At 43.3% G+C, this 22663-nt stretch overlaps 1 protein-coding gene across 1 annotated transcript in view; it reads right to left on the minus strand.

Moving 5' to 3' along the window:
• MMUT (methylmalonyl-CoA mutase) overlaps positions 1–22663 on the minus strand; it is a 726274-nt gene that overhangs the window by 52708 nt on the left and 650903 nt on the right. Inside the window, exon 12 of the mRNA XM_044062658.1 lies at positions 22289–22456. Within this exon, the coding sequence (XP_043918593.1) occupies positions 22289–22456 (168 nt within the window). The remainder of the gene's footprint in view (positions 1–22288; positions 22457–22663) is intronic.

Raw genomic sequence — 22663 nt, forward strand, 5'->3', positions numbered from 1 at the left:
AGGCCGATAACCCAAGTGTGATGACTGCAACAGTGAAACACGAAGAACATCACAGGTTCTCCAGTCTATTACATTTTTGTAGAACATGTAAAAATGGATAAAAAGTTTGTTGATGATTTTTTTTTTATTACTGATGTTTCTACTTAAAGAGTAGAACAGTTTATTCAGGAAATGAGCAGTAGTGTTGATTTCTTAACCTTTCTTGTGGGTGGTGCAGGGAACACAGTGTCACTTTTAGATGGTGATGTTAGTTGGAATGAGGTTACAAAAACATCTGCAGAAAACCTTGCTTTTCCAACAGTTACCTGTACTATTCAAGTGTACACCCCTTTTATATGAAGAAAAATATTCCAAGGGGTTAGATGATTAGAACTTCTAGGCTGACCACTGACCAAGACAATTTCTTAAAAGCTACTAATGAAATTGCCAGAATGTTTTTAGACAGAGGCTATGAGCTGAATTTATTAGAACATACAGAAAAGACACAAGTCTCCCCCCATTTTGAAAGGGAGCATGTCAGTAAAAAGAGCTAGTGACACTAGAAAGAAACTTACCAAAAGCTTTATTTTACGCGTGACTGCTGATGACAAAGACATAAAAGAAGTTATTGGTCGGAATTGGAGAATTTTCACTGGTAATTCCTACTGTATACTGGGCTGATGGAACATCTCCTAGTTTTGTGTGTAAGAGATCTAGGTCTATTGAGCAGTACTTAGAAAATGACAATACAAAAAATGTTTTATCTTACACTATGAAAAATTATGGCATACATAAACGTGGATTTTGCAGTGTGTTTAATTTTATTTATGAGGATCCATCAGTAAGCCTTTCACATATGAAAAGTAGTATTAAATTAATTTCTGCTATGATTGCAACTTGGTGGGTTTGGTTTATACTACCATTTGTTCCCACTGTGAAGCATTTTATATTGGCATGACCACCAGGAAACTGTTCAACAGGATCAAGGAACACTTGTATGCTATCAGCTCTAAGGGCAACAATAATGCACTGTATAAGCATACTCTGACCTGTTCTTGTTTCAAGAAATTGTATTTTTTTGTGTTAGAACACATTGTTGAGAACTATAGAGGGGTGATTTTAGAAAAACAGTTGCTAAGGAAAGAAACTTTATGGTAACTAAGAATGCAATTTGATAAATATCATGGACTTAATGATACTATATGTATTAAATGTTTTTTGTAAATGTGACTGATTCTTTAAACAAATGCTGGCTTTCTAATTTTAATTAACTGGTTAATGCGACTGTTACTGTTTGAATTTTGTATATAAACTGACACTAAGTATGCTTTTATTCTGAAGAAGTCCTTCTGGACGAAAGCACTAAAATAAAATCAGGTGTATTTGTAATCATCTGTTTTCCTTCATTTGCCTACCAGTGGATGATTTTTATTTTTTATAATGGAGAATTGGCTGTGGTGGTGCAGCGGTTAGCGTTGTTGCCTCACAGCAAGAGGTTCTCCCGATCAATTTTCGGCTGGAGTGCCTTCTGTGTGGAGTCTGCATGTCCTCCCCGCAGTCGAGTGAATTTAAAGACATGCAGGTAGGTGCGAGCGTGTGTGTGGATGTGCCTTCTTTGAAGGTTGGGCGCCGGGCTGGCAACTTGACACCATAAAAATTCACTGCCATCATTAGTGGACCGGAGTTCCGCTGTGGCGACACCTAACCGAGAAAAGCCGAAAGAGTGTATAATGGAGAATTGTAAAAAGGTGAAGAATCTAATTATGGCAAGGATAGACTATAAAAAAAGCATGTTACAGCATCCCATATTCATGGATAAAAGAATGCTCAAAGATGTGTAAGACACACCCTACAGTGAGAAATTCGATTAGAGTGACAAAACACTTTGCAACTAAGCCATGATAAAGGACAAATTATTATCCCGGGATAAAAATTCAAAGGGGGGGGGGGTTCCAGATGCTCTTTTGTCTTCCCACTAACCCACTGAGCTGTCTACTTAACAGATTAGGTTATGGTTACAATTTGGCTCCCAGAAAACAACAAAGTATAAAGGCTTCTCATCTTTTGATGGATAATTTAAAACTGTACAGTTCATCAGATGAGAAGCTAAAGCAAAACAGCAAGTGGTGAAAACTTTCTCAGATGATATAAGAATGTAATTTGGTTATGTTAAATGTGCAAAAGCAACATTTTAAAGTAGAGAAGCTGCAGTATCAAGAAAATATCAGTCTGGAACAGAAATGTGATACAAAGGAACTTGAGCAGGAGGGAGTGTATAAATATTTGGGAACCGATGAATGATCGAAAATAAAATATGATGAAATGCAAACAAAACTTGGTAAGGAATATTTTAGAAGACTAAAATTAATACTGAAAACAACCCTCACATCTAGGAACAATTTGCTCTTCCAGTTCTAGCTTACAGTTTTGGGGTAACGGATTGTCCCTAAAAGGTATTGGATCATTTGGGCAGAAAAGCAAGAAAAATGCTTCACGCATATCAAATGATACATAAAAATCAGTATCTATTAAGATCACGTATTCCTCATTCTGAAGGAAGTATGATCCTCCTCAAAATTGATTACATGTATATATCTGCTACTGCAGAACTGCATAGATATCTGCTGACCTCACCTGATCCAAACATTGTGAAAGTTTTAAAATATGAGGAAAACAAGTCTAACTTAACTTCCCTGCTTATTTTAGCATTTATCAGTGATAACAGGAAATAGAAATTAAACCAGAAGTAGTCAAAAATCAGACAGCAACTGAACGTGCCAAAATCCAAAAGAAAGATATAAGGAAAAGGATCAGATGAAAAGACAAGAAATGTGGAAAAGGCATAAATATACTTGCAAGTACAGAAAACTCCTGGAACAACCTCATGTTGAGCAGGATCTGCTGCAGGAATAGCTAAGGAGAGGTGAATTTAAACCAAAAGATGAAAAGTTAATATTGGTGTTCCAGGATAGTGGACTACGTGCATGTTGGTTTACAAAGTCTACTGAACATGTGGGAGAAACTGTTGCATATCTTGTTGCTGGGTATGATACACTAATGTCAGAGGGCCTGTAAACCGAATGGCATAATAATGTAGTAAAACTGTCACACTGAGAATTGTGCAAACATTACAATACTGAAGAAGCTGAGATGAACTGGTAACATAAGCCATACCGCATTATACAGAATGATGAAATTTATATCATATGGGATCACCCATTACCAACAGTTTAAATAATAGATGCAAGAAAGCCAGATATTTATTTATTTACTTTATTTAACATTTGTTGACCGGGAAAGTCTAACTAGGACAGAGCCTATTCTCAGCAGAGGCCCAGAGAGAAACGTTCCAGACGCATGTCTTTGGAATGTGGGAGGAAACCCGAGCACCTGGAGGAAATCCACACAAACACAGGGAGGACATGCAGACTCCGCACAGAAGGTACCCCAGCTGAGAATCGAACCTGAGAACCTCTCGCTGTCAGGTGTCAATGTTAACCACTGCACCAATGTGCCACCCAAATATAGTAGTTAATGAAAAGAAGACAGTAGTAGCACTGATCATTGAAATTGCAACAATGATTACAGTGTTTATGTACAGAGAAAAACAAAGTCATAATATACCAGGATTTGCAAGCAGAAATGAGGGCAGTGTCAAAGAAAGATACTCAGACAGCTCCAATAGTACTAGCAGCATTTGGTCTCATAAAAAAATAATTTACAGTTACATTTAAATATACTACAGAAATATACAGCTCTATATAAATTGTAGGAGTCGTCAGTTCTGGGCACACTGTGGGTGTTCGTAGGTGTGTACTAGGTTAATGACCCTAGAGCCTTTAAAAACCTAGCCCATAGAAGTGTCCAAGCATCGTGCCGCCCGATGTTAGTTCCCAGTGCTTCTACCAATTAGAGCCACTGGAGTGATCCCTGGGGTGAAATTTCTATTTCCCATCCACTCATCAAGATTTCTCTTGAAGACGGCCAGTGAGTTGCTCTGCTTGACATGTATGGGAAGTCTATTCCAGAACATGGGCAGTCTCTGGGTTATGAACCTATCCCTACAGCATGTTCTTTTGATTGTGGTAATAAGGTTGAAGTCTCTGGAGTGTGTGGTGCAGAGGGATTGGGATTTCTTTAGATGTAGCATTTCTAACAGAGCTGGGTCAGACATGGCTTTGTACGCCAAGCAGAGATCGCCTCTTAGTAGATGATATGAGACAGAGAATCGCTGAAGTGTTTTGAGTCTATCCATGTAGGACATGTGTTTGAGGCCTAGGATCCTCTTCGTGAGGTACTTTTGTGGCCTTTCCAGCTGTTGCATGTGTCTAGTGAGGTACGTGCCAAATGGGGCATTATACTTGATGATTGGCCTAATGAGGGAAGAGTAGAAAAATACAATGACCTCTTTCTTCCGAGATGCAAAAAGTACAGTTTTGTACCTACCATAAATGTAGATGTTCGAGGATTCCATTGCTGCAGTCCTTACTATTGGGTATAGTCCGCATCCAGTCGGCCCGAATACCAGAGTATAAGGCTGACGTCGGTCAGGGCGCATTAGACTGACGTCAGTACGTCAGGGTACTAATGCGCATGACCGGCGTCATATCCTCAGTCTTTTCTTGCCCCAGATGTCAGAAGACCCTAAAAAGACAAGGCCCAAAATACCTGCACCAAAACATGAACAATATATACAAAAATATAAGCAGGTAAATCACCTACACAACCACCCCTAAACACAGAGGGGAAGGAGGGAGGAATTGGACTGCAGCAATGGAATCCTCGAACATCTACATTTATGGTAGGTACAAAACTGTACTATGTTCTTCGACTTCCATTGCTGCAGTCCTTACTATTGGGTAGAATCCCAAAGCAGAGGTAAGGGAGGCTGGCAAATCATAAAGAAGCAGGAGCTGACAACATGCCTTGCAAAACAGCTGTGGCAAAACCAGCCCTAGACTTAGAGTAGATAGGAAGGTGATAATGCTTAGAGAAAGTTTGCACTGAACTCCAAGTAGCTGCTTCCAAAATATCCAAAGTTGCCACGGCCCGTAGAAATGCTGTTGAAGTGGCAGTAGCCCTAGTGGAATGAGGCCTAATCCCAGCTGGAACCTCCTTGCCATGATGGGAATAACAAAATGCAATGCAAAAGCCAATCCACCTAGAAATAGTTTGTTTTGACACAGGCTTGCCCTGAACTCAAAGCAAAAGAAACAAACAACTGCTGAGACTGCCTAAAATCCTTAGTCCTGCTTAAGTAATAACGCAATTGCCTGTGTACATCTAAAGTATGCAAAATCTTTTCCCCTTTATTTTGGTGGTCTGCATAAAAGGTAGGCAAATGAATAGTTTGGTTTAAAGCCACACTAGAAACCACCTTAGGCATAAAGGAAGGATTAGTACGTAATGATACCCTATCCTTATGGAAAATCAAAAAGGGCTCGACTGCCATAAGGGCCTGCAACTCAGACACCCTTCTTGCAGAAGTAATAGCCAACAAAAAAGCAGTCTTCCAAGACAAATATTTCAATTCAGCAGTAGCCGCAGGCTCAAAAGGTTGTAGAGTAAGTTTTTCCAACACAAAATTGAGATCCCAAGCAGGAGTAGGAGCTCTACGTGGGGGTCTTATATTCTTAGCCCCTCTAAGAAACTGCCTGAACAAAGGATGCGAAAACAATGGTGGGTCACAATCATAGTGAGCTGAGATTGCTGCAGCATGAATCTTGATGGAAGAGAAGGACAGACCCTTGTCCAGCAACTCAGTAAGATATTGAAGAGCCATACTCAAATTAGGCTCAGAAATCTCCAAATTCTTTGCTTTACTCCAAAATAAAAATCTCTTCCATTTTGCTGCGTACACTTTCCTTGTACTAGGTCTTCTAGCTTCCATAATCACATTTAAAACTTGTTGAGGAAGTTGCGACCTGCTGTGTTTCAACACAGAATATGCCAGGCTGTCAGATGAAGAGAGTGAAGCTTGACATTGAGCAGATGACCGTCCTGCTGGGATAACAGATGTGGAATCAAAGGTTAAGGCCATGGAGGCTTCTTTACCAGACTCCGTAGTAGAGGGTACCAGTGTTGCCGAGGCCAATCTGGAGCTATCAAAATCATCCTTGGCCTGTCCTGTCTGACCTTTAACAGTACCTTTGGAAGAAGAGGCAGAGGTGGAAAGGCATACAGATGAAGGTTTGTCCAACTGAAAGACAGAGCATCCACTTTCTAAGCTGTGTGATGAAACCCCTTTGTGCAAAACTGTGGCAGCTGGTGGTTTAGTGGAGAAGCGAACAGATCTATGTCTGGAGTTCCCCATGACACTGTCAATTTCTGAAATACATGAAGATCCAGTTTCCACTTGTGGGGATCCATGATTTGTCTGCTTAACACATCTGCTAAGGAGTTCTGTGCTCCTGGCAGAAACCTTGCCTGAAGAGTTAGGTGCAAGCGTAGCGCAGTCTCCCATAAAATCATTGCATGCCTGCATAGAGGATAAGAATGTGTTCCCCCTTGTTTGTTGAAGTACCACATGACAGTTGTGTTGTCTGTTAGAATCAACACCTGCCCCGGAAGAAGTAACACCTTGAAAGCCAGCAATGCGAACTGGACTGCTAACATCTCCTTTATGTTGATATGTAGATGCTGCAGTCTGGCAGGCCACTTGTCTTGTATCCAGTTTACATTTAGATGAGCTCCCCAAGCAATGTCTGAGGCATCTGTCGGTAAAATCTGACTCGCCTCTGGCCGGGTCACAGAGAGTCCCTTGTTTAGGTGACATTCCTGAGCCCACCACAAAAATACTCTTTGAAGGCAAGGTATTATTTGAATGACAGTGTCTAAATCCTGGCAGTGCTGTGTCCATACATTTCTGAGATACCATTGTAACTTCCTCATATGCAGTTTGGCATTGGGAAGCACCAGAATACAAGATGCCATGAACCCTAATGCTTGAAGGACTGTCTCTGCAGTCAGCACGGACTGATGAGATAGTTGATGGAAGTAAAGTGACAGACTCTTTTGTTTGTCCGGGGTTAAAAGGCCATCTGGGCTGCTGTATTCAGTCTCACACCCAGAAAGCACCTGTCTTGAGAGGGTACTAGACTGGACTTTATTTCGCTCACAGAATACCCTAGGCATCTTAGCACTGCTATAAGATATTCCAGATGCTGTAGAAGGTCTTCCTTTTCTTGAGCCAGAATCAGGCAGTCGTCTAAATAAGGATAGATTTGAAGTCCTTGTAGCCTGAAGTAAGCTATCACTGGAGCCAGAACCTTTGTGAATACTCTGGGCAGTAGATAAGCCAAAGGGCAATGCAGAGAACTGATAATGAGAATCTCCAGCTTGAAACCGCAGATACTTCCTGTAACTTAGCCTGATATGCACATGAAGGTAAGCTTCCTTGAGATCTAAAGTTACCATCCAGTGATCTTTGCCCAGCAGGGGTAAAAGCTGTTGTAACGTCAACATCTTGAACTTGGGAATGTCCAGATAAGTGTTGAGGAGAGATAAATCCAAAAGCAGTCTCCACGTGTTCCCCTTCTCTGGTACTAGGAACATGCGAGAATAAAATCCTAGGCCCCTTTCTGACACAGGGACTGGTAGAATGATGTCCAACACCCATCTGTCTTGAGTAATTAAATCCCAATTTCCTTTGAAAAGAGACAGTTGTCCTTCCAAAGGAGCTGCCAGACGAGAATCTACTGGCAGTTGAAAAGGCAGGTCATTGGGTCTGTTTACGAAAGGACTGACCCCTGCCCTCACCAGAAGTCTGAGCAGGTGAACTCCCTGTTCTAGGCCTAAAAGAACCTTGAACCCTGCCCCTACCACGTCTAGACCTACCCCTAGACTGGGAATCATAAGCAGGATATGTCCACCCTTAGCAGGCCAATTTCTACTAAACTTCGGTGGCTGTACCTGCAAAAATCTTTAACAGTTTGCATAGACTTAGCTTTGTCCTCCATTTTCTTTAAAACTGCTTCCACAGGTGAACCAAACAACACATCAGACTGTAAAGGAGCATCCAAAATCCTTGTCTTAACATGCTCAGCCAAATTTTGATCCCTCAACCAGGCATGCCTGCGAAGAACAGAACTAGTGGCAGCCACCCTCGAGGAGGCCTGCACAGCATCAAAACCACATTGCAAAGAATGCTTGCCCACTTGTTCAGACACATAAACTAAATCCAGCAAGTCTTTACAATCAATACCTTCCGCCAAAGCATCCACCTTAGATTTCAATTGTGAAAGGAGATAATTTTGATATTTCAGCATGTGAAACTGACAATTCAACGCCTCATGGCTAGAGTGGAAGAAGTATACACTTTCTTACCCCACCTATCTAACGCCCTTGCCTCTTTGTCAGTGGGAACAGGATTTTTAACCACAGAGGCCTTAACACCTTTAGGCCCCTGAGAAACAGTTTCTGGGTCCGCCCTAGGACTCTTAAACAAATACTTATGAGCTTCGGGCACCCTATAGTACCTATCAGGTTTAACAGGAGCAGGAGGCAAAGAATCAGGGTTCAGGAAGCCTCTGCAAAACATCTTCCACCACATTCAACACAGGAGGTATAGCTAAGGGCCTATGCTGGGGTAAAAACAAGAATTCCCTAAGCCTCTTCCTGGAATCAGAGTAATCCTGGCCTTCCCATTTAAAGTGCTCCCTCATGGAATGCAGAGTCTCTGAAAATGAAAAATCCTCAGGAGGAGAAGCCGAAGGAGTGGCATCATCCACATCAGAATCAGAATAATGAGGATACTCCTGCAAATCTTCCGCAGAAGATTCAGAAGCCCCTGAACCCTGCTCAAAACTGTCAAACTCTGGATCCACTCTAGGCCTCTTATCAGGAGGGCCCATAGAACCTCTAATCATAGTAATCAAATCTTCTGCCATTTTAAGCATATGTTTCTTAGGTACAGAACCCGAAAGGCTAGGAGAAGCCCCTACTGAAGCTGAAGTTGGCCTACCTCTAAAAGAAGTTTTGGCAACAGAAGGAGAGGCTCTAACTACTTTGGGAAGAGAGGGAAGAATAGTTATCTGAGAAGCCCCCTCAGCCTGGCCTGCCTCCTGAGAGGGTACATCCTGTAACAGTAAAGTTTCTGCCTGAGACTCTATAGAAACTCCTGGCAAAACCTCTGGCTCCACTGAGCCATCTAAAGAACCGACGTCCGGGACTGCCGGTTCATCAACCCTAGGCTTCGCTGTTTTGTCCTTGCGCTTCTTGGATGAAGCGGGTGTCGGAGCATCCGACGGCATTTTATAATTGCAACGCTTCCCAAACACTAATCTGGCACAGTCTAACCTCCTCTTAATAGTGCGTTTGTTAAACTTAGCACAAGAGCGGCAACCAACAACGTCGTGCTCAGGCCCTAAACAAGGTATACATAATGTATGGTAATCCCTATGAGGTATTTGTTTCCCACAAGAAATACAGTTATTCACTTTTTCTGACATCCGTTAAATACTGAGGCAAGAAAAACAAAAAGGTTCCCCAACGGGGTACTTAGCCAACTCTGATTCGGTCTGAAACTCCGGTTTCGGAAATATTTCAGAACGCCAACCTGCACTCGCAAAACTGCTTCTGCATCGGATCACGCGGCAAAAAAGACTGAGGATATGACGCCGGTCATGCGCATTAGTACCCTGACGTACTGACGTCAGTCTAATGCGCCCTGACCGACGTCAGCCTTATACTCTGGTATTCGGGCCGACTGGATGCGGACTATACCCAATAGTAAGGACTGCAGCAATGGAAGACGAAGAACATCCCTTGTTAATGAAGATTCCTTGTTAGGAAAGAACACAGGAAGATAAGGGGGTTGACTACACAGAGCATGGAGTTCAGAGACTCTTCTAGCTGAAGTAATAGCTACCAAAAAGAGTGTTTTCCAAGAGAGTAACTTCATTGAGCATGAAGCCACAGGTTCAAAGGGGGGAAGAATTAAGGAAGCCAGAACCAAGTTGAGATCCCATTGAGGAGGAGGATCCCTGATAGGTGGTTTGAGGAGAAAAACTCCCTTTAAAAAAGCTTTGCAGAGCTTGTGAGACATAATGGAAGACTCTGAGACTCCAACATGAAAGTTAGATATAGCTGCCAATTGAACTTTGATGGTAGACGGAGACGAACCTGAGTGGAAAAGTTCGGCTAGAAAGACCAAAACTAATTGAATGGAAGCAGTGAAAGGATCTATATCCTTTGACTGCGCCCAACAGGAAAAACATTTCCACTTACTATGATAAATCTTCCGAGTGGAAGATTTATGAGAGGCTATTGAACTGAGTGAGATATTAGAGGAAGCCTGGTTAGAGTTGGAATTGGAGAAACCATGCTGTGAGGCTCAGAGAAGGGAGGGAGTGGTGCAACTGACCCAACTGATGGGTCAAGAGGTCTGGAACTGGGTCCAGATGCCAGGGTTGCTCCAACAGATAACGGTGAAGAAATGGAAACCAAACCTGTCGAGGCCAGTAAGGGGCAATGAGGATCATGGAAGCTTTCTGAGCGATGGCTTTCTGTATTAGCTGAGATATCAGTGGGAAGGGAGGAAAGGCATACAGAAGTCCCCGGGGCCAACCGTGGACTAGAGCGTCTCTGCTGGGGTGGCCTGGTTGGGGAAAGATGGTGAAAAAATTGTCGCACTTGCTGTTTTGGGGAGGAGCGAAAAGGTCGCAGCAAGGCTGGACCCACTTTTGAAAAACTTTCTCCAACACTGAATTCTTCAGAGACCACTCGTGAGGCATGAGAATAGCTCTGCTCAATTTGTCCGCAATCACATTCTTCCCAGGAATGTGTGTTGCTAACAGAAACCGCTGAGAAGAAATCGCCCATTGCCACAGTCTGAGTGCCTCTCGACATAGGGGGTAAGATCTGGTTCCGCCTTGTTTGTTGATGTACCACACTACAGACATATTGTCTGTCTGAATTGTTATAGTTCCTTTGGGAAGAGAGTCTTGTAGGGCTTGCAACGTTAGAAGCACTGCTCTCATCTCTAGGACATTTATGTGCAAGTGGTGCTTGAAAGGTTGCCACATGCCTTGGACCGTCCTGCCCTGGTAATGCCCCCCCCACCCGATCAGGGAGGCGTCCGTTGTCAATGTAGCAACCGGAGGGGGAGGAACAAAGGGTCTCCCTAGGAAGAGCTGGGGGGATGTGATCCACCAAGAAAGATGATTCCTGCACGATTGTGTTATCGCAATGGAATGGGACCATTGGGAGTTGTTGGTATGACCATTGTGTGAAGAGCATCCATTGTAAGATTCTCATGTGGAATCGGGCTAAAGGGAGGAGAGGGATAGCCGCCGCCATTATCCCTAAGACCTTCAGGATCAGTCTGACTTTGATCTTGTTGCTCTGCAAGACAAGAGAGACTTGTCTGTGTATGTCTGCTACTCTCTGCTCTGTGAGTCTGGCTGACATGTTGACTGTGTCTATATTTGCGCCTATGAAGTTAATAGCACGACAAGGCGACAAGACAGACTTTTCATAATTTATTGAAATGTCTAGTGTTTGACATGTGTGTAAGGTGTAGTCTCTGGCAAGAAGCAGAAGATGCTTGGTGGGGGCTGTAAGGAGCCAGTCGTCTAAATACGGAAACACTTGGAATCCTTGTAGTCTCAGATGAGAGGCGACCACTGCCATGCATTTGGTAAACACTCGGGGGGGCTGTAGTGAGTCCAAAGGGCAGGGCCCTGAATTGGAAATGACTGGTTTCCAGCCTGAAGCGGAGGAATCTCCTGGAGCGCCGGCTCATTCTGATGTGATAGTACGCATCCTGGAGATCTATAGAGCACATCCAGTTGTCCCGCCCCAAAAGGGGCAGAATGGACTGCAGCGTGACCATCCGAAATTTTGTTTTCTTGATAAACTTGTTCAAGTTGCTGAGATCCAAAATGGGTCTCCAGTCCCCTGTTTTCTTTGGAACCAAAAAGAATTTGGAGTAGATTCCAGATCCTTGTTGGTCTGCTGGAACTGGTTGAATGGCTCTTTTTGCCAGCAGCTTTGAAATTTCTAGTGCTGCTTGCTCCCTTTGACTGGGTGGAACGTCTGGAAGGGATTCTGTAGCCTTCGGAAATTATAGACTGTACCCATTTGTCTTGAGTGAGGGAAAGCCAGGCTTTTGGATACAGAGATAATCTTCCCCCGACTGCCTCCGAAGGTGGACAGTCGGGCAACACCTCAGGGATGCTGAAAAGGCTTGGCAGAGAAGGATTCTCGACTGCCCTGATTCTGCGGGCCCCCTCTGCCTCTAGGACGGCGTTTACTATTATTGTTCCTCCCTCTGCCTCTAGAAGGGAATCGACTCTGTGCGTCAGGCAAAACTCCCTGTGGTTGCTTGCGGAACCACATCTTTCCCCCCTTCTGGCCTTTGGGGTAAGGCCTAGAAGGAGTAGAAAAACGGACTCCCACGGCAGAGAGAGTCTTGCCTTCAGTCTCGCACCTAGTCAGGGTTTCCTTCACTTGAGGACCAAAGAGGGATGATCCATCAAAAGGGGAGTTAGTGAAGGACGCCTTGAAAGGGTCCGCAAAGTTACACAGCCGCATCCAGGCGTGCTGACATACGGCCACACCTGTACCTGCCGCTCTACTCGCTCCATCCGCCGCATATGAAAGGAGGCGCATGGAGGAGTTAACTATTGAGTTAAGGGTCGCCAGCTGAGAGTTCATCCTATCCTGAAAACCCGTAGCTGTTGGATCCTTTAACATTTCACTCGCTTCCTTGAGCAAATCCCTCTGAAGACGAGTGAAATGACACAGGTAATTCAGCGAGCGCATAGAAAAGGTCGCTGATGAGAACATCCGCTTCCCGTACCTGTCCATAGTCCTAGACTCCTTGTTAGGAGGACAGGCACTGAACGATCAGCTAGCTCCTTCTTGGTGGCCGCAGCCACCACCATAGCATCAACAGAGACGCCTTTGGTCAAGAATTCTTTGTCCTTGGGGGCAGTGATAAATTTTGATGGTCTCCTGGGGGTGGGTTCCACTGAGTCAGGAGCCGTCCAGGCCTTCTTTGCCACCACTTGCATGAGGGGGTCAAAGGGAGGGGACACCCAGGAGGTGGAAGGGCGAGAGCCAAACGCCTCAAGATACACTGATTCATCCTCTGATGGGTTAAGGGCTGGCCAATTCCCCCTCTGTTTTAAGATTTCGAGGATGTCTGCAAAGGAGACATCTTCAGAGGGGGAACGAGGGGAACCCACAGAATCCTCTAAATCAGTGTCAGAGGTGACAGACTCAGGGGAGTCAATGTGCTTCCTCTTGCACTGCCTCTTCCTAGGGGGCTCTCCTACCAGGTCAGGAGAGGCCTCGGAAGAGGAGGAGATCCCCACTGGGGAAACTTGAGGAGCTGGCTCTCTACGATCCGGGATGAGGGGGTGAGAAAAAATCACCGCAGGCACCGTGGAGGGAGGGGCAGATGGAGCCGACTGTGGGGTTGAACCAGGTTCTAACACGCTCCTCATTACCTCGAAGGCACCCCTGTCAGGCAGAGCCAGAGGTCTCCGCTCCGAAAAGCTGAAAACCTCCCCCGGCACCGACAGTAATGGCTCCAAGGTCGATGTCGGAGCCGAACTCACCAGCGCCGAAGCACCGAGAGGGAGAGCGGGGTCGGACAAGGGTCCGATGCCACTCTCCCCCTCGGAGCCGACGAGGGAAGTCCGGCGCCGAGATTCCTCCAGAGAGGACATCGGAGCAGACGACGGTACCGAAGACAAAGGTATCGGTTCCGACGCAGCCACAGTCTCGGGTCCGAGCCGCCCCGGCTCCGAACTCAAAGGAGTCAGAGGAGGAACATTCTGAGTGACGGGATTTGCCATCGACTGTTGAGTCGGGCTCTGAAGCATTTGGGCCAGTGCCTCGGACTTGAGAAGTCGACTCACCACCCTCTGAAGGTTATGATCTGACAGTCTCGATGACCTAGAGGAGTGAGATCTATGGCTCCGTTCAGACAACAATGGCGATGCTGGAGCCGAATGAACGGAGCCGATAGATGGTGACCTTGACCTCTTCCTGGAAGTCGGTTCCGATAACTTTATCGGAGCCGAATCAGCGATGTCTACCTCGGCTCCGGCCGGAGCTGAGGAAACAGTAGAAATATGTGTTCGAGAATTATCGCCTCCGGCCGGAGCCGATGCTCGAACAGACTTCGAAGCCCCAGGGGACAACTCAGACACTGGAGCCGACGGTCTGGTAGGCTTGGAGGGTTCCCCCGAAGATTGAGTCGGGGGACCCTTAGGCTTCAATAAGCCCCTTAAAATGAGCTTATTTTTTCGCTCCTGCAGGACTCTAGGGCTGAAACCATGGCAAACAGCACATGAGTTCTGCAGGTGCAAAGGTCCCAGGCAGTATACACAAGAAGTGTGACCGTCTGTCAGAGACATCTTCTGACAGCACGAGTCACACTTCTTAAAGCCTGAGACCTTCCATTCTTTAGACATTTCTAAAGAAGGTAGTGTAATCACTCACACTCACACACACACAGATTACACTAATTGAAATTAAACTAAATTAAACTAAATAATTCCCTACAGAAAACACAGTCACTCCAACTACTAGGAAGGGAGGGACAGGGTCTAAAGGCCTAAGGGAAGAACTCTTGAAAGTTCTTGGAAAAAAAAGGGGAGAATTTGGAAGGGAATGGTAAAGAAACTACCTAATTAAGTAATTAATACAGAAAAACTAACTTAAAGGGGTCTATCTTAGTTAAACTTTGTTTTAAAGCAACTAACCTGAAGAGCCGGTTGGAAAAGCACCTCGATCGCTATAGCGGCAAACGAGATCTGAGGAGTTACCGCCTAGCATTGTGGGATATAGGGGAGCCTCGAGCCGGTGGAACTAGCTCTCGAGCTTTGAGTGGCCGAGTCAGCTCCGAACCCATCCAGCAAGAATGAAGGCGAGATAGACAACTTAACATCCCTTGTTAATGAGATGTGCCACATAGGACTTTCTGATCACAGTGGCAATGCGGTGGTCGAAGGAGAGGTTGCTGTCAACCTGTGTCCCCAGATCTCTTATAATGCCTTCAGTGTTCAGTGGGCTCCCATCGATGTGGTAATTAGTGGGAATTGAGTTTTTCCCAAAGGGGATGATGACTCTTTTTTTTGGTTTCAACACCAGTCATTGGTCTCAGTGAGGCCTTTCTGTAGGATGTCTACATCACTTGGGGAGTTAATAATGGCTCCCAGCTTGCAGTCGTCTGTGAACTTGGTCAGCCAGTGTCTCTCTGTGTTGGCCTGGACTTCTGAAAAGTAGATGCCAAACAGGAGAGGACCCAGGACTTATCCTTGTGGGACTCCACTCATGACTGGTTGGCAGTCTGACTCTTTGTCCACTACTTTCACACTGTGGGTTCTATCTCTAAGCCAATTTGCAACCCACCTAGTGATATAACGGTTGATGCCTAGTTTGTTGAGTTTATCAATAATTCCTAATGGGGAATGGTATCAAAAGCCTTGGCCAGATTGAGGTAGGCTGTATGAACTGCCTTACCCTCATCCACAGCTCTGGTGACTGACTCAGAGAAGTCAACCAGGTTGTGCAGGCATGATCTACCTTTCACAAAATCAAACTGCGTGGGATCTAAGGTTTGGAGATTCCCTATATCCTTGTTAATTAGGTCCACGATGATGCACTCCATAGCCTTACATATCAGACTCATCAGACTAATAGGGCGAGAATTCCCAGGGTCTGTAGTTGCTCCTCCTTTATGGAGAGGGATGACAGCAGCAGTGCACCATTTGGTAGGGACAAAGCCTGAGGTGAGGCTGTGATTGAACAGGGCACACAGATATGGTGCCAGTTCACTTTGTAGTTCTTGTAGAACACATCCAGAGATATTGTTGGGTCCCATGGAAGCTGTATTCTTGGCCTTGGACAATGCAGCTTTAACATGTTCTGCAGTAATGCTGGGTGCCTGGTATTCCTCTGGTATTGTGATTGGTCCTTTTGGGGGGGGGCAGGGATAAAGTTGGCACTGAATCTCTCGGCCAGTATGTTGGCAATATCTGTTGGCTCAGTATAGGGGGTACTATTGTGCAGTAACTCAGAGCAAACCTAAGTATTGCCATGGAGATTCCTGATATAATTGTAGAAAGCTATGTGGCTGTTTTTAGTGTCTGCCACAATTCTGCCTTCATAGCTAGCTTTAGAGGTTTTGATGAGGGATCTCAACTTTTTGTTGAGGATAATAAGGAGTTTTTTTCAGTCTTGGGACTAACTTTTCTGCAACAGTTTCTTCCTTCTGTTGTAGAGTTTATTCATGGCAGGGGACCACCAGTTTGGCTTCCTTTTTTGGAGGAGAGAGTCTTGGTTCTGTTGGGTATGGCTAGTTTCATGAATTTATGCACATGTTTGTACAGTGCATTGGTGTATGATTCAGCAGTTATGCATCTATTTTCCATTGACATGGGTGCCATGAAGTTTGCCACCTCTGTTTTTGGGAGCCCAAAGTCAGCTTTGGAGAAGTTTTTCATGGTAGTTACCTTTGCGGGAGTGTGGGTGAGATGTGGATTTCCATGGTGATTAGATTGTGGTCAGATCTAACCAGGGAGGAATTGACTATTGATGTAAAGCAATGGTTGCCCATGTTAGTAATAACCAGGTCAAGGGTGTTGCATCCTCTAGTGGGGGTAAGAATGAGCTGGTCCACGTCATGTCATTGGAATTGATGAATTCCAAGAAGCGTTGGGCCAGTTTATTGGTGCATGAGTAGTTTTCCTAGTTGATGGAGGGGTAGTTGAAGTCACCTAGTATGAGAAAGTGTTGGGTTGGACCCTAATAGTTTCCAGGGTGCTTAGGAATGTCGAGCGAGTGAGGTCTATATTAGAACACAGAACATTCAAAATGTCGAGTGTTCTAATATCGTACCCTAGCAATCGAAAATTCAAAACACTGAACATTCAGAACAGCAAATTTTTTCCTAGGGAAAAAATCTGCTGTTCCAAAACACATACACACAACACAAGCACACCAAACAAACAGCAATCTACACACATACACCTAAACTCTTACACCTAACCCTACACTAAACTATACATACACCACTAACTATCCACTTACCATAACCCAAACCCTAACCCCAAGGTCCGTCACTATCGCACAGTCACCTCACCCACGCCCTAACCCTCACGTCCACACAATCGCACACTTACCTGACCTGCGCCCTAACCCTAACTCATCTAACCCGCCCTAACTTTCACGTCCACACAATCGCACACTTATTTGAATCTAACCCTTAATTTTTCACCAGAGCGCTGAAAATACCGAAGCAACAGAAACGGACAACCAAATTATTTCCCTAGGAAAAAATTTGGTTTTCTACTTCTTCGATATTTTCAGTGTTCGCTGAAAATGGGTCGATATCAGAACACTCGACATTTCAAATGTTTGTTCTAATATAGACCCGAGTGAGAGGCTACGACCTGAATCGCCATCTTACCCAATGTTAGTTGCACCTGAAGTATCTCAGATGCATTATGCTGGACTACTAGTCTGGAGGTGTGCATATCCTCTATGAATATGGAGACAGAGACACCACCACCTTTGGAGCTTTGGTTTATGTTCTGGGGCCGAAAGGTGTGGAATGAGTTATTAGCCTGGTAACGCAGGGGTGCTTTCTGTTGCTTTAAACCAGGTCTCAGTTACAGCACAAATGTCCATATACTCCATTTTGAGGAGTGCTTCGAGGAAGTGCATCTTGACATTTACACTTCGAGCACTAAGCAGCATGACCCTCAGATTGCATTTATTTATAGCTGTTATGGTGGCAATTTGGTCTTTGGAACATCGTCTAAAAAAGGCACTACAGGGGGTGGCAAGAGCCTTAGCCAGTATCTGGAAACCCATGGGTGACAGATGCAGGCCACCTCTGACAAAGCATTGAGGTCTGTCAATCATGTCTTTCCAAGCAGACAGATACTGGATCCTCTTAGAATGACGCCAGAAACTTAGCCAATTGTTTAAGTCAATCACTTTCTGCTTGTACACAGGTATCATTCTGAGCAACGGTAGGATGCTGCTCAGGGCTAGGGTCATACCTGCCTGAGCCACATAATCCTAGAGCTCCTCCATGTCTCTTTTCATGTAGTCCACGGACCTGAGTGCGTGTGTTATGTGTCGGATTCTGGCATCTGACAGACAGCTGACTGTTACCCTCTCCTTATTCAGCCTAGTGAGTGGGACATTAGTGTACCTCACTATCAACTCACCTATGATTAGTGTATTGGGCAAGCTGTTTTGCCTTAGGGGCTTTGGTTGTGGGGCACACTGTGTAGGTGAGCTATGTGTCTTGTGGTTTGTGTTGTGGTGGTCGAGTGCATTTCTGCCTTGGAGATCTCTGCTGTTTGGGTAGATTTCTATTGAGAGCCTCCATGAAGGTGGGTGCATGGTTTGTGTTTTTATGTGAGAGCTGTGATGGTGGGTGTTCTGGAGGGCTATGTGTGGCATGTGGTGTGGTGCAGGTGTTGACCTTCTCCTCTTGACCAGCTATTCCAATCTTGTCTTGAGAGTGCATGGCTTCCAATTTGGATATATAAGTGCATCTCTCACAAGTCTGAGTGTTGGGGGGTAAGAGGAGAGGGTTGTCTGTGTACATGAGGCAGTTGCTACACTGCTTCAGAATGCCCAAGTTCACCAGGTTAATAGCAGAAAGCACAAGGAAATGACCTTTAGACATGCCAGGAGGGATGGTCATTATTACTAAGTACTGAAGCTCTTTCCTTATATATTCCTTTTACAGGAAAAATGTCCCTCAAGGTGTCTGAGTCTGTACAGAGGACTGCCAAACACTTGAGGGGAAACTAATACGTAGACCCTGAAAATTTAAGGATGAAGTATTTAGGCAGATATTCTGAAGTTAGAAATAAATCAAGCAGTACTTACTGAAAAATAAAGAATTAGCTTGTCAAGAATGATGAAAAGAAGGGAGTTGCATGAATGGCTACTGCCTGGCTACTACTAACGCTGGTCTCAGCACAGCTTCACTCTGTTGGGATACAATACTGCTTTGTTTCTTCTCTCACCAGAAGCAACATTTTAGCACTAATCCAAAGAAGAGAAGCAGGCCATGGCCTGTTTGGTGATTCACAGTCCATGTTCAAGGGTCTGCAGGCTTGTACCCTTTTCTGGTAGATGCCTTGAATAGTAACCAGACCAATAAGGTACGTTAAGCATAGACACTCACTCTCCAACCAGAAAGAGTCAGGAATCAATGCACACTGCTCCTATTCTCACCAAGATCAGAATATAAGCACAGATTCCAAGCTGTCACCTATAAAGCAGTTTTTAAGCTTTCTGGTGATTAGCAGTCTCCAGGAAATAATGTAACTGCACACCTTCTCTCACCAGGAGAAAACAGAAGCACTAATCCCAAGATGACTACTGAGAGGTAGAATGTGGGCTCTCCAATAATTGGTGGTCTTGCAATAGATGCTTAAAGGTAAGATGAAAATAATGGTTTATCCTAAACACTGCAGTTTGCACTAGAGGAGTTAGATGTGAAAGTAATTAACTTAAGTTTTACCCGTCTAAAAAGTTACGTTTTAGTGGAGAGTCACTATTTTTAAAACAACAAGACAGATTGAAACGGGGTGGTCACTTTTGTATTCTGGTACTATGGAATACAGTAGGATGGCCAATAAATTTAAATAGTTGAAAGGGAGTGATTTCACAAAATGATAATTTTGTGCTTACACACACCAACCAGTAAAAGCAGAGAGGAAATGAGATATATGATCAAATTAACATAAGGGGCAGGCCACTAGAAAGACAGTGATGTTTAAGAACACAACAGTAAAAATTTCTGTCTGACTCACAAGAGACAGAGCTGTGGTCTCTTTTCAGGTTTTAATATGAAGTTAAAAGCAGAATACAAGTAAAACACAGTGTTTGTTTGTGTCTTTCGGCTTTTCCCAGTTAGGGGTCACCACAGCAGAACTCCGGTCCGCTAATGATTGGCAGTAGAGTTTTTACGTGCTCGCTTGCCGGGCCTAACGCACAACCTTCAACGAAGGAATGCCCGTTCACACAGTGTAAAGAAAACAAATCACAGTATACAAAATAGAAAAAGGCAATAAATTAATACAAAATACAACATATAAATAGCAAACTAACCTTTCTCTCATAGCAAATTGTAGCAGAGTCTGGGTGAGCCTTTCCGGTAAAGTGAACAGCAAATTTGGCTAACATCAAATATCGAAACAATACTAATTTCACAAACTTTAATCATATTTTGACTTAGGAAGTCGGTCCTTTCCCATCATGCTATTAGAAACCCAAAATACTTGGAGAAATAAAACAGAATTATCTGTTACTTACTAGATTGTATAAATATGGGGAGATTCTTCAGGACTGGAGACATGCACTTGCTAAATCTTTTTTTTTTTAAATTGGAAAGGGAAGTAGGACAAACCCAGAGTCAAACAGACCCATAAGTTTACTTTCATGTTGTGGAAAAATAATGGAGAAGATGAATTGGAAAGGTGGGAACTTGAAACCATATATCAGCAAGCATATGTTCATGCATATGTTGAAAAGACAGCTATTACCACCTGTAATATGATGTTTTATAACAATATAGTAACAGATTTATGAATGAAAAATTGTGCGGTAATGTAATTTGTGTAGATTTAACTTCAACATTTGACAGGATCCTTCACAAAATACTGATCAATAAAACAGAACAACTAGGCATTGATATACTCTTGATAAGATGGACAACTGCATGTCTTACAAATAGGTTGTGGCAAGTATCATGCAGCAATTGGACAGGTGAAATGCTTGGATACAGTCAGGGTGTCCCATAGGACTCTGTTCTAGTCCTATACTTGTTTAGATTGTATCTTTTCAGATCTATCTTTTTGATCCAAGGTTTTCTACAGTATGCATGCAGATGACTTCAAAATGAGTAAACTAAATACATGTGTTACAGACAAGCTGAGCATATGAGATTTGGGAGACAAAGTGAAAGGTGAATACTTAATACAGCGCATAGTGATTGAAACTGTAGATTCATTTAAGGACATATGTATATGGGTAGATCCAGCTTTCACTTTTACTAATCTTATCAACCAATTTGGTAATGATAGTTAGAGCTATATATAGGGTGTATAAAAAGAATTATAAAGTCTAGGAAATCAGACATGATATATTGTTATGTCCAAACATAAGTATGGAATAATAATATGGAAACCTTATATAAGAAAACAACCATGAGTAAACTGAAAAGAGTACAGCTGATACATACCAAGGGCATCTACGGATATGAGAATTTTAGTTATTAATGAAAGACTAAATATCTGAACATGTACCGTGGCTCATATAGATATTTAAGAGTAGACCTTATTCAGGTATACAGGGCATTTGGAGACAACTACCTCTGGGAATGTCTGGAGTCAACAAAAAGTAGTACAGAATCATCAACCTATTTAGAAGATTCTATAGTAGGAATTAGAAGTGTACTAACAGGCTCTTTGAAAAAGCAGTTGATGCATGAACAGACTACCAAATTAAATTAAAGCAAGTGCTAGTTTAGATGTTTTTAAGAACAGCCTGGATACATTATGGAAACAAAGCAAGTGCTAGTTTAGATGTTTTTAAGAACAGCCTGGGCACATTATGGAAACAACTGTTTTGCTATACTGGTAGGAAACAACTGTTTTGCTATACTGGTAGGACAGACGGGCACTATTGCCAGACCTTGAAATACTCATATGTAAGTATGTACATATGTACATACAAAAAAAAAATCAATGTAATAGGTATGTATAGACTATAAGCAAACAGGCAATGCTGACCACAAATTACCAAAAAGCGCACACAAAAGAAATATCACTCAAAATGACAGCCCTGGTTAAAAAGTAGTAAAAAGAGCATAAGGCAGCATGCATGTGAAAAAATAAGACGCACGCCAAGACAAAAATGTACGTATGTGATGCAATCTAGACATAGCACTGAAACATTCTCTTAGAATAATGTTGCTACCAGAGCTGTTATCCTCTTTCAGCTAAGAGCAGTTATTAAATAATTAATTATCCCTGCTAATTAGCAACTTCAAGTTTTTATATATTCATATAGGCAAGCTCCATTAGCATGTTAGCATATACAGTAATGTTAAAGCTGTGACAACAATATTGTAGCGGTTTCTTTTAATGACAAACAAGCAATTAGAGTATATTCAATATAAACTAAAATGAATCAAAAACTAATTTAAAGATTATTTTTCTGAACAAGACAAATGCAGCCCCAGTGTATGCCACAAAATAATATTTAATATTGATTAAACATGAAAAAAAAAAACAGTTGCAATAAATGGTCACATATTTACCTGAGGTGGTATGACACCTCCACAAAGAACAAGAATATTTCGGCGACCTAGAGATTTCAACTCCTTGATCAGATCAGGAACAAGTGTTTTGTGACCAGCTGCCAGAGTGCTCACACCTACACAGTGAACATCTGCATCGATTGCTTGCTGGGCAACTTCACGAGGGGTCTAAAAAATATTGAAAATAAATATATTAATCATAGTAACTTACTAAATGTAGTCTTTGGAAATAAAGTAAAATTCATCAGAATATAACAGTTTACAGATTATCTTCAAATATGACCCATACGAACTTCAGTTTAGTTAATTAGGAATGTTCCAAGTTAACAGTGTAAAGATCCAAGTCAGTTATATAAACAGTTAAGCTGCACTGTC

This window comes from Protopterus annectens, chromosome 2.part1 (genome assembly GCF_019279795.1).
Source record: "Protopterus annectens isolate FY-2018-M chromosome 2.part1, PAN1.0, whole genome shotgun sequence".
Classification (NCBI taxonomy): domain Eukaryota; kingdom Metazoa; phylum Chordata; order Ceratodontiformes; family Protopteridae; genus Protopterus; species Protopterus annectens.